The sequence below is a fragment of the Quercus lobata genome, chromosome 5 (genome assembly GCF_001633185.2).
Source record: "Quercus lobata isolate SW786 chromosome 5, ValleyOak3.0 Primary Assembly, whole genome shotgun sequence".
Taxonomy (NCBI): Eukaryota; Viridiplantae; Streptophyta; class Magnoliopsida; order Fagales; family Fagaceae; genus Quercus; species Quercus lobata.
The window spans coordinates 19700109-19713132 of NC_044908.1; the positions used below are offsets into that span (position 1 = coordinate 19700109).

The 13024-nt window shown below is 33.8% G+C and overlaps 1 protein-coding gene across 2 annotated transcripts; it reads right to left on the bottom strand.

Annotated features, from left to right (window-relative positions):
• Positions 1 to 763: 763 nt before the first annotated feature.
• LOC115992140 (protein IQ-DOMAIN 14-like) lies at positions 764 to 4619 on the bottom strand. Of its 2 annotated transcripts, XM_031116213.1 has the most exons (4): positions 3837 to 4619; positions 2625 to 3075; positions 1635 to 1841; positions 764 to 1551 (listed from the first exon to the last, which is right to left on the bottom strand). In XM_031116213.1, the coding sequence occupies exons 2-4, from the start codon at positions 3039 to 3041 to the stop codon at positions 967 to 969; spliced, it is 1209 nt and encodes a 402-aa protein (XP_030972073.1). In that variant the 5' UTR covers positions 3042 to 3075; positions 3837 to 4619; the 3' UTR covers positions 764 to 966. The 2 variants fall into 2 exon arrangements, with proteins under 2 accessions (XP_030972073.1, XP_030972074.1); XM_031116214.1 differs by lacking the exon at positions 3837 to 4619 and having other exon boundaries at positions 2625 to 3796.
• Between the last annotated feature and the right edge of the window lie 8405 nt (positions 4620 to 13024).

Sequence of the window (13024 nt, forward strand, 5' to 3'; positions counted from 1 at the left end):
TGAGAGAGATAAACTCATAAACCAATTCAGTGGCCAGCGTAAATCAAGCTGGATAGAGCTGGATCAGTGGAAATTTCATGGGATTCAAAATGGGACCAGGTTCAAAATGGGAAATAATGTAAACAAACAACTTCTACCTGGGACCAGGTTCAAAATGGGAAATAATTTAAAACTTTCAGAAATGGCTTGGACATACTATGTGGTACAAGGCCTCCAATTCTTTATTAGAGGCAATGTCTTTCCCATTTCTGCATTATTTATTTATTTTTTTCTTAAATACATTGGTGAAGAACTAAATTGCACCCCTGCTTCAGTTTATAGAACCACCCTCTTAGAATATATCGGATCTAGATAAGATGGAGCTAGAATTTCTAGTATAAAAAGATAACCAATTTAAAAAGATGGCATAAGTAATATGAAGAATTTAGAGTCATCCATTTATTAATTGAAAATGTTAAGTTGTTAACTAGCAAAAGTTCAACTATTGAAAAGTTTAAGAAGTTATCCTGCTAAAGTATAGATCCCATATACTGTGAGATAAAAGAGAATCAAGGAACCTTGCAGCTCCTCTGCTTGTCATTGTCCAAACAGATATTCTAGAATCTAAATTAACAGAAGTTGCTCAATCTTCAGACATGTCATATGCTACAAAGGCAATCTCATTCTTCAATTATTCAATCCAAGTTTTTTTTAAAAAGACATAAAAAATTCAACCGTGAATCTTTTTATTTTCAGATCCAGAAGAAATCGAAAACATTATAAAAAATAAAAATAAAAGCTATTTAATTTCCATAAGGCATGATTCAATAAGAACTGTTTTAGAAGAATTTACATAAGGACTCTGTGCTCTCTATCCTATTTGCTGTTGATACTAAAAGTGGTAAATCAAGCTTAGAGAATCATTTAAAAACTGAAATCCTTCACTGGTTCTCTCTAACAAACACAGGACCTCTTGACAACAATTTGTCAAAAATCTTCTTCTTCAACTAGGGAAGGAGACCGCTGCATTCTAACACTGCTGATGCTATTTCTTGCTGCCAGAATTTCATTCAGTGAGAGCCTCTTCTTTTGCCCTGGTTCTGGTCTTTGCTTCGGGGCACTGTGAGACCTCAACTTGGCCTTAAAAGATTGTGTGCTTGCCATATAGTTAGGGTGGTTCAAGTAAGACCTAAAGAAGCTGTCTCCACAAACGCTCTTGGCCGGTGTAGTTGGGGCATTGGACTGCAATGAATTACCAAACCTTGGAGTGCTCTGAGCAGTAGGGAACTTACATTCTTCACCAGTGAAGTACCATTCAAAGTCTTGAAGGTTTCGGCAATCAGGTATGGATATACGAGGAGGAATTGGACATGGGAAAGGCGATGAGATCGTTTGATAAGGCAGGTCTTCACCACATTCAGATAACACGTTGATTCGTCTAGACCTTGATCTGGGTTTGTATGTATCAATTTCGACAATTTTTGGGCTATCATCAAAGGCATTCATTGAAGCTTCATAAGATGCAGACAGCCTCTTACTATGAAATTCACTTCTTGTTTCATCAAATCTTTCCTGAAAATCATAAACACATTTCAATTAGACCAACTCTTAAACCACATAGAAAATATGACCAATTATGAGGAGCAGATTCTTACCACGGACATTCTTGGTCGAATCTCAGGATGAAATCTGTTCTCTTTGTTGAGAGAACGACGAGCACGCTGTGATCGAACAGCAGTCTGTGCTCTTATAAGAGCTTGCATACTATGAAGAGTTGCAGTAGCCCGTTTTCGGACAAGATAGCCTCTAACAAGAGCTTGTAACTTAACCAGTCCTTTTAGCGCTCGAAGTGCTTTTCGGGCCTGACATTGGACCAAAATTTTCAGAAAAAGATTACAAAAAATTCTGTAGTAGTATAAAGTGCAACATGTGGGTGATTTCATACATAATGCCACATTTTCATACATAGAGATAGCTTTGTAAATGGGAAAAGGCACCTAAAAATTAGAGCAACATTTATGTAGTAGCCCAAGAAGGACTTCATGTAGAACATAAAAAAGCAACTCCAAATACACAGTACTACCAAAAGGAGGAAGACCCACATTAGAACCACCAAAAGATAATCATCAAAGGAATAGACCCCAAAATTTACTCATGAAAAGCAGCATGTAGACCCAAAAATGACAAATCGGAGAAACATACTTTCAAATTTCAAATTTTAAGATTCAAAAAAAACATAGGGGCCCAAAAGAGAAAAGGTTGAAGAAAAACAGAATGATTAGTGAAGTCAACAATAATGTGAGACACAAATGTACAATCTTATTGACCCAAAAACACATGTACTGTTCCATTGGCATTTTGAAACTAGTTATCCAGCTTTTGAAAGCAGACATAAACGTAAGAATTAAGAATAGTACTTCCGTTAGGCCAACCAAACAATAGTTACAGCAAAAATGTGTGTGAGACTGCAACAGACATGTCTAGAAACATTTCATCACAATCTCAAAAAAAACAAAAACAAAAAACCAAACAAGAGAACAGACACAGAGTATGTTTGTATACTGATTTTAAGCCAATTAACTTCTCAGATCAAATATGAAGCAACAAAGAATAAGGAAAATCAACAAAATTGAAAACCCACTTACCAAATAGCCTCTAAAAACAGTCTGAATCTTCACAGCACCCCACCTCTCCCTCCCACCACCAAACATAGTTCCCCTCCCATGGCTTGTCAGCCTCACAACCGCCACCGCCGCTTGCGCTGCAGCCACGGCAGCATCAGCAGCAGCTGCCGTGGCAGCAGCCACCGCAATTGCGTGCTTGTTCTGCTCCTTCTCTGTCTCAGCAATGTAGGATCTGAGCCAAGCAGCATCAGTGGCTGGCATATTAGCTGCATTGCTCACTGGAGATTGACCAACTGTTCTGGAGTCCTTTACTGACTTGCCAAAACTCCACCTTTTCTTCTCTTTCTTCTCCACAGAAATTGGACCTGAATTCTCCACAAGATTCTTCTCCTTCTTCATCCCCAAAAAGCCCTTAAACCACCTTGCAGCTTTTCCCATATTTGCTCTATCTCTATTGCTTTAGAGTGACAAACTAGAGAGAGAAATAAATAGACAAAAGAGTGAGAAAGAAGCAAAGTCAAAGACCCAAGTTAAGTTTATTGAGGGAAACACCCTCACAACTACCAAGCCCCCATTTTTTTCCCTCTCAAGAATTTGAACTGAAAACTAGAGAGAGAAAAACAAAGACCCAACAAATCCTAGAGAAAGAACAAACGCTATAACCTATGTCATATGTGGTACTTATTGAGAAAATTCTATCCCCTAAAAATATCCCTTCAATGAGATAGAAGCTAATAGAAGAGGAGGTACCTATCTAAGAGATTAAAAAAAAGGTTTTAAGTGGGAGAGACTAAAAATATTTCAAAACCTATGGGTCTATGACCAAAACCCAGGTGTTGTTTATTAAGAAGAAACAATACGTAAGATCTTTAGATCTTTGCAGATTTCAAGCAGAGAAGTGATGTGAGCACTGTGTGGAGCATAAGATTAACAAACAAAAAGTATCCAAACCTTAAAAATAGCTTAGATGAAGATTGGATTTTTTTTTTTTTTAATTTGAAAAGAAATTCTGACAACACCTCGTGAAGAACTGCATTACAAGACAAAAAGATGTCACAGAAAGATACAGAGAGCGCAAACCCATTAAAATATAGACCTTCAAAAACTAACCCCATGTAAACAAACAAGAATTACAGACAAAAGGCATAAAAAGTGAAACCTTATTGGAAAGAAAGTAATAAACACTAGAAAGAAAAATAAAATTAAAAAACACACATAAACAAACTCACCCACCTTCTCAAATTCAAAAACAGCGCCGAATTCACAGCCCCACTAGTCTAAAACTACAAAAAGCACAACCCAGCTCCCTTTTCTCTCTCTCAAAGAAAGAAAAAGAAAAATTTTCTCTTATTTTCTCTCTTTTTCTCTTTGCTTTTCTGGAGCAACGTGTACTACCCCAAATGAAAGATACTCACTGACAATCCCGTGAATCTTTCAGTATTTTATGCTTCACTTTCAAAAACCCTTTTGAGTGTTTTTCCTCTCTCTCTCTCTCTCTCTCTCTCTCTCTCTCTTTGTCTCTCTCTCTGACTCTTTGCTATATCTTCTACGGCTCCTAATCTATGACACTTTCAAAGCCATGAGTTACTCACTCTGATCTCTCCCTCCTGTCTTTTTTATGTTGTACGAGAACACTGAACAGCCATTAAAGCTTATTATACCCGCTAAAAGAGCTATTTTCTATAGTTTCTCTTTGTCCCAAACAAAGAGCCACAAAAAAGGCTGAGACTTCGCTTTCTTTCTTGGGTTAGAGAAGATCTTTCAGTCTCCGTATCACTCATAGTATAAGATTCCCAGAAAAATTTTTCCCACTGTACCTTCCACTTCCATCACGATTCCTATATCTCGAATCTCTCTGCCATATTGTTTCTGCTGCAAAATCTCTAAAACAGTATGCCTTTTGGGTTCAAAAAAGTTTCTCTCACTACTGGGGTCTTGTAATTGAAATAAGATCAAATTTGAGTTTTATAGAAATAAAAGCATTAATAATAAATGTTGGGTTTTCATTTTCATAATTCTTGGGATACCCAAAATTTTGGTTATCAAAATTAATATTGATGGTACTAATTGTATAGTAGAAATGATAAATGCTTCATTGACAGTGGTTAATTAGCTGATATGACAGGGATTTGATTTGATTTGATTTATTTATTTATATATTTTTAAATTTTTGAAATCAAGACGTTGTTTAACATTATCGTGGTATGAGTTTATGACAGTGATGGCTAGGAAGGTAAGCTAATGGTGTAGGATATTTGACCTATTGAGTAGGTGACTACAGGTATATTGTAACAGTTTAATTTTTTTTTAAAGAATAATTACCCCCATGCTGCAAGCTCTGTGGTTCGAATCCTATCACTCTTAATTTTCTAGTAATTTTTACATAAAAAAATGTCAATTCAAATACAAATTTTTTGACTTGTAATGGCTTAATTACAACATAGGAAAACCAGGAGACATTATTGTCATTATTTTTCTATAATGTTAGTTGAAATTTGCCATTTTGCTAAATTTATGTTTTCTAGTTGGGCATTTTGGTAAAGTTAACAGGCTATTCTTTTTTTTCTTTTTTCTAAGAAAAAGTACCATGCATTTTATTAGTAACAATTAACCATAATCGTTTAAGAGAATAAAATTTAAATGTAAAGGAATATTCTTCATTCACATACTAAGACCGTTAACATATCTAGTAAGGTAATGAGTTACAAAAAAAAAAAAAAAAAAGTGAAAAACGAAGCAAATAGAAAGATCTTGACAATATCTTAACCTCAGCTACAAGGTGACCTTAGAATAAGAAAGATTCAGCAAACGAGTTTTGGACGCTCGAGATACTAGCATCATTTTTGTAATATTTTAGTTAGCTATTTAGTTTACAAAACCATTCAGCAAACTAGTATCTCGAGCGTCCAAAACTCGAGTTCCAAGATAGAGCTTGAGTTTTTAAGTCTCGAGTTACAAGTTGTGGCATTTGATGCGGAAAAAAATCAATGTGAAACTCAAGTTTTTAAGACTCGAGTTCCACCATTTTCTTTCCCAATATCTATTCTTCTTCTTCCTCTTCTCCAGTCAAATCATCTTGCTCTTCTCCAGCCAAATCGTATTCTTCTTCTCCGACCAAACCATCTTCCTCTGTTCTTCTTCAAAACTTCAGATCATCTTCCTCATCCTCTATTCTTCTTCGGATCTGTAGGTCGTCTTTCTTCCTCCATCTTTTTCCTCTGTTCTTCTTCGTATTTGGTTCTTCTACTTCTGGTTTTTAGAACTTGAGTTCCACATGGATAAATTGTTCCATCTCAGCAGTCCGAACTTGAGTATTTGGGGCTCGAGTTTGTCACCGAACTCGAGCTTCACGGACTCGAGATGCTAGTTTCCTAAACAGTTTCAAAACCGTGCTTACTAACAAAATAGTCTCTTAAAATTATGCTAGATGGCAAATATCCCCAAATAAAGACATCTCAGTTGGAAACACCTCGAGATACCTATTAAGCTACAAGGCTCTTAGCACCTCATGATAACTCAAAAATAAAATTTTGGATATAATAATCATTCTCATGAATAAGTTTTTCTCAATAAACCAACTTCTCAAAAATAACAAATTTAAAAATAAAAACAAAAATCTCAAATACTCAACATAGGTTCTAGTTAGCCTAATAAATAATTTATTGTCATTGAGTAAGGGAGTTAAGCTTGAATCTCACCTACATCTCAAAATAAATTCATTAGTCTCTTGACTTGATACTAAAGAGTAAAGAGTAGTTGTCATGAAGCAAATCCTATCAGTTTCAAATGTTACCTTATCTAAAAAGTAATTCAAAAATAAATGAAATCCTAACCAAAGTGATCTCATATGTCAAGAGGCCCTCTTAGGCATTTTTAATGATGAATATTTGTTTCCACAATATATTTGTTACTGGAAGTTTTTCTAAATTTTTATACCTTTTTCTAATTGATTTGAATTTTTCCAAAGTTAGTTTAAAAATGGAAAGAGAAAGTTTAACAATAAATTGTTTGAAAGTTTTCGTTTATGGTTTTAGGCATTATCATTTGTGCTCGTACATGACTTTTATATTATAGATAGATTCAGGCAAGTGTGTTCAAGTTTTTTGTTTTTTTTGTTTGATACAGTGATTTTACAGTTTTTGGTTGGCTTAATTGTACGTAAGAAAACAAAACATTACTGACTGTATGAGAATAATAACACAAAGCAAGCCATTTTCTTATATAAATAGTTAAATACTGCTATTTTAAAAATTATTTGGTAAATAGCATTGTTTTAAACTTAATATCCAAGAGATGAAATCCACATTATGTTGACATGGCTAATGATAACTTAGAAACGTCTTTTTTAAATAAGAGTCACCCTTAAAACAACGAGACTCATTTTTTCTAAAAACAAATACACTTGGATTCACATTCAATCAGCATGATGACTGAGTAGGACATATGCTGAATCGACTAGTTCAGTGCTTGAACGAAACAAATAGAAATGGAATCCTGTTTAGAGATTAGAAATGATTGAATCCTATATGCAAAATAATTTTACAACATTATTATTTTAGCAAATAATTTTTAAAAATGTACTATTTAATAAAAAGGGCCCATGAAAAAAAAAAAAAAAAAGTTTTGAGACACCTATCGACAAGTTCTATCATCACAACTCCAACATTGGATACGATGGCTAGAGGTAACCACTATTCCCTGTGGTTCTCATAGAAATGAAATTAATTTTGATCTACCAAAATAGTTCTCAAAGATTCATTTGTTTTTTCATATCCGCATCCTCAACCAAACGACCTTACATCTTAAATATGCATAGAAGCACTATTCCTAATGGGTCCTCCAAGAAATTAAACTAAAATTGACCTCCCAAAAAATAGTTCTCAAATATGCATTCGTTTTCATTTCCAAATGGACCACTCCACCAAATTGTCCTAACCTTGACACATTGGGTCCAAATTGCTATTTGGGAAGTTGGATTTTAATGCCCTAAAACATTGATATTTGAGTGCAAGTAGGGTAATTGGACCCACAAAATAACTTGGCATTAATCCATAATTAGGACCATTTCCATGTTAGCATAGCATAGACCTTTAGTCCCAAAAGTCGAAAAGACCTCTTTTACTGTGGGCCCAGGCCCAGGGGTGCTACTCATATTTGTATTTATGTGTGTTGTAACTTTGAGAGTGACCAGGCATGAGTTGGGTCACCAACAAGGCTTGGGCCTAATAAATCCCAGATGTATCCGTAGAGAATTCAAGCTAGCCCGGCTGGTCCACTGTACAAAATCATTCTCTTACTCTAAAATTTGGATCTATTCTGTGCCTAGGCCCCAGTACTTGTAAATTATCAAACCTACTGTTTCTAGAATCTCAGGTTTGTATATATGAATAAAGGGAAACATTACACCACAGAAAACAAAAATTACAGCCCAAAAAGAATACACACACACACACACACATATATATATATATAGGTAGAGAGAGAGACTACCGTCCCGTTTGGTAATGTTATTCTAGTAACGTTATTTATATTTTTTGGAAATACGTGTAAGTGAAAAAGTATGTAAAAATACGTATAATGTTATTTAAAAACTGAAAATATGTGTTTAAACACATGTACCAATCGAGCCCTAAGAGCAACCACATCAGCTCGTGCAAATTTTTTGTCTATTTTACAAGAAAAACCCTACTTTTTCTATTTTACACATCCACTTTTACAAAACATCCACATCAGTTTATCTATTCTACACATTTATTTAATAAAATATTCATTCTTTTTACATTTTTTATTATTTCCTTCCCTCTCCTCTCTGGCACAAACTCACCACCTCATCTTCTCCGTCCACACCCACCCCAGCCAGCCACCCTTCAACAAAATCCGGCCACTGATTCACCGATCTTCCACAACAACAATCACAACAACAATGACACAACAACAATGATTCACCGATCTTCCACAACAATGATTCGCCGAAACCCAGTCAAGCCAAATCATCACCCAATCAGTGGCAAGATCATCAAAACCCATCAATGAACCAGAAAAGCCAAGCCGATCAAGATCAAAACCCACTGACCCACACCCACAATCAACCAAAAAAAAAACCAGCAACCAACAGATTGGAGCGAGATCGAGGCCTCCAGCCGGAGCAAGATCAATGCCTCGCAGCACCGCCACCTCCTTGCGACGGCCGCCGGCCTCAAGCTCAACCAAAAATGGATCAAAACCCATGAGATTCTAGGCGACAGACCTGTCGGAGAACTCCGTTCCTGTTGTAGGCGACGAACTCGTTCGGTGACTCGGCTTGCTCTACCTCATTCTCATCGGCGGTGATGGCGATCGGCGGAATCTAGAGGAAGAAAAATTGATGAGATGAGAGAAAGAGAGAGCTATGCTATGCACTTGAGAGAGTGAGAGTAAGAGCAGAGACAAGAGAGAGAAAAAAAAGAGCGAAAATGAGGTTTTTATTTTACTGTATAGATAATATTATTTTAAGGGATAACCAAGCTACAGTGCCCGTGTAAATTTACACGGGTACTGTAGCTCGTTGAAAATTTTACATGATTTTAGACGATTTTAAATGCTCTGATGCAGGCCCTTTTTTGGTTCAAAATGTGTAAAAATGGGTAAAATGTGTATTTTACACATTTATAAAAGAGCTGGTGTGGTTGCTCTAAATCGAAACATTATCAAAAAATTAATATTAGGGACACAATCTTTTTCTCAACTATTGACATAATTCAAATTAATTGATTGAGCAAAAAATCACTTTTGTAATTAATGTTCTTTCCTATTTCCTATTTGAATTATGATTTTATTTCCCTTTTCTAGTTGATTTAGGATCTTAAGTTTTTATTTTGAGGAAAAAATTAGGATCTTATGTTGTTTGTATTTATCTAGTTAAGTTGTTTTACTTTCTTTAGTAGAAGTAAGATTTTGTGATTTTTTTTCTAAAGAAATCTCTTCCTATGCTATACATACTATTTAAAAGGAAATAAAAAGTGGTGATTAATTAAATTGTTATTGATAAAAGGTTTTTTTTTTAGGCATTACAATGAGTATTGACTTCTTTTTTTTTTTTTTTTTTTTTTTGATGGGAATGAGTATTGACTATTACTGCGCATTGCGTAACAAGAGATAATGCAAAATTTGAAACCAAGAAAAGCCGGCATGGGGGACGTGCGGTGCCCTTATTTGGATGCGTTGTGTGACAGTGTCTAGTATCTACAACTAATGCTTTTGACAAAGAGATGGGCTCATTGCCAGACTGCCTCATTCTCTAATCTCTATGGACCTCTTTAGTTATTTGCTTTTGGGCTTTTATCATTTTATTTATCTAAGTTTACGAATCAATTTAGAAATTGCGAGACCATGAGTCTTTTTTTTTTTTTTTTTTTAGTTTTCTTCCATTAAAAAAAAAAAAAAAGTGTATCAACTTGATAAACCATTTATTTCTTAAAAAAGAAAAAAGAAAAAGAAAAGAAAGATAAACCACTTCCCCGCTAGTTTGTTTGTTATTATTATTATTATTATTTTTGATAGGAAGTATATCAACTTTATTTAAGAAGAAAATAAGTGTAATAGGTCTTGAGTCACAACCTCCGCATCTTGGGGTCACCTCCAAAGAATTCCTCTTGTCAGGATCTTGGGGCACCCTAGGATGGTGCCAAAACTTAAAGTTAGGAGCGGCAGCTTTGCTATTGATTATATGCAGTAATTTCGACCTCCAACAATGCTACTATTTAACCACTGAGTTTTTTTTTTTTTTTTTTTTGGATATTTGACGTGTGCGATGCTAGGTAAGGAAAAAAAATTACTTTGTTCAAAATTTTTAAACGATCAAGTTGTTTGTTTTTGATAAATTGGTTGACTAGGCTTAATTTTTTTAGTTTTACTATTGGTAATTTTTGTTATTAAACTAATATTTTTGGGCTTGTATATTTTGTTTTAGATTTTAGATTTATAATTTTTTTATGGTCTTTAAAATGAGAAAAATGCTAAAGTTACAAATTTTTTTTACAAATTACTGAAGTGATGAGTGTTTATTGGTAAGTAATAAAATAATGTAAGTGTTGGGCCCAAATGCAAACCAATAAAATTTTGTTACTTTAACTGTTTGAAAAATGTTGTAGAAAAATTTGTGACTATAATAATACTCTTAAAAGAATCAATGATATTGTTAAGAGGCAAAAGCATAATTTTACAAAACAAAATTGCTAAAATTAGTACTCATATATAATAATATTTTTTAAAAAAATTAGGGAGAGGGGGTCTAACCATGGCTCCGTTCATGAGGCCACCTCCAAGGGATTCCTCTTTGTAATTAATTGGCATGTGTGGGATGGGGGACTATACATGCCCAAGAGAATAAAAAAATAAAAATAAAAAATTCACGCGTCTGTACAAATATTAGCTTCATGGTAAATGTGCTTGAGCCACACTCGCCAGAGTCTTGCCAACAGGTCTTTTTATAGTCACAAACCAAAATCAAGAGATAATGGAGAACAATCAAAACAATATAATAATACCAAAATGATATCCCTAATAGCCCTCAAAACACGCTAATTGGAGACCTTTACAAATGGCCTAAAGTTTTGCTTGGACAATTAGTTTTGACTTGTAAGTTTTGCTTGGACAATTAGTTTCGACTTGTGATTCTCAGATGTAAATAAAAACCAATTATCCAATTTTTGTTATGATCTCGCAAGACCGGGGTCCCTTTAGAGCATTCATAATTGGCCTTGCAAATGGCATATTTAAGCAAATTTTAGCATTAAAGTACTAAAAGGCTCCAACATTTGGCCTTGTATTGGTCTGGTATCCTAAAGATTTTTGCAATACTACTACATTACCATTGCAAACTTGCAACGATATTGTAGCACAATTGCAAACCAATTTAATATATTTTATTCCAAGCCTCCCTTCATCAATCTCTATATCTCTTCTCTCTCTTGACATTCCAAGTCTCTCTCTCACATATCTCTTTCACAGTGGTGGTTTTTTCTAGCATGGGTCATGGGTCCAGCATGGGCTTGGTGGAGACGTGGTCTGGTGGTGGCGTGGCATGGAGGTCAATAATCAACGTGGTCGATAATCGTCCTTTAAGATGGGTATTGACTAGATAAGATGGGTAATTCCTAATTTACCAACATTTGATTTCGTTTATTGTGTCAAATTAGTATGTAACTCGTGCTTACGCATATGGATGATGAATTGTAGTGGTGTTATTAATGTTAGTTTGGGTTATAAAACATATAGGATATTAGTTCGACTTAGACATTTGGAGATACTAAAATAGTTTTTCTTGCATTTTCATGATATTGGTTACGCCAAGTTTCTTTACACTACTATTTATGTATATAATTTTGAAAATCACTATTGGATGCTACATATTCAATATCAATTCACAATCATTGTCCATGAAATTCTACTAAATACAACACAAAATAAAAGAATAAATTAGTCCAATAAAATCTCCTAAATTGAATGGGGATAGGTGCATGAATCATTTAACTCAATTACAATTTGTTTCGTTCAAGATCCTAACATACAAAATATCTTAATAAAAATAATATAAAAAATGTGCTCATTAGTTCAAAGGAAAAAAAAAAAAAAAAAAAACAGCAAAAATCTAAACAATTTAATTTATATGGAAAGCTAACTAAAGCAAAATTCAATTTTAATATGGTTATGTTCAAGTTACACCCAGTGTAACTTTTTATTTTTATTTATTTTTATAAATACACCTAGTGTAATTTTAAGTAATATTACACTACTCAATATTTTTTAATTAAATGTGAATTCTGATAAATCTAGTGCTGGATTACTATATTTTTGTATATTCTCCATGCTTACAAAATTTAAAGATGATCAAAGAGTTATGGGTTGGTGGTGTAACCGTGTAACATTGGTTAAAGTTACACCTGATATAACTCTAAACAATGTTACACCTAGTGTAATTCTAAGTAATGTTACACCAATTAATATTTTTTAATTGGATGCGAATTTTGATAAATCCACCATTAGATTACATTATCTTTGTATTCTTCATGCTTACAAAATTTAAAGATGATCAAAGATCAAAGATCATTGGCAATTTCATCAATTAATTTTATATTCGAGTTTTTGTAGTTTAAAATAATGCATAAAAAATGAGTTTATAGATCAAATGGTAAATTACATGCGATTGGTATGAAAATTGGCATGCAAGTTAAGAATAACAGTAAGATTTTCAAAATATGAATTCTATAATAAGTTATTGGGTGGTGTAATGTTATTTAGAGTTACACTAGGTTTAACTTGAACCCAATCCTATATATATATATATATATATATATTATGATATATTTATATTGACTCCTCATTTTCTACATTAAATTAATTCATATGGCATAAAAATTTAGAAGCAAGACTTAAGTACAGTA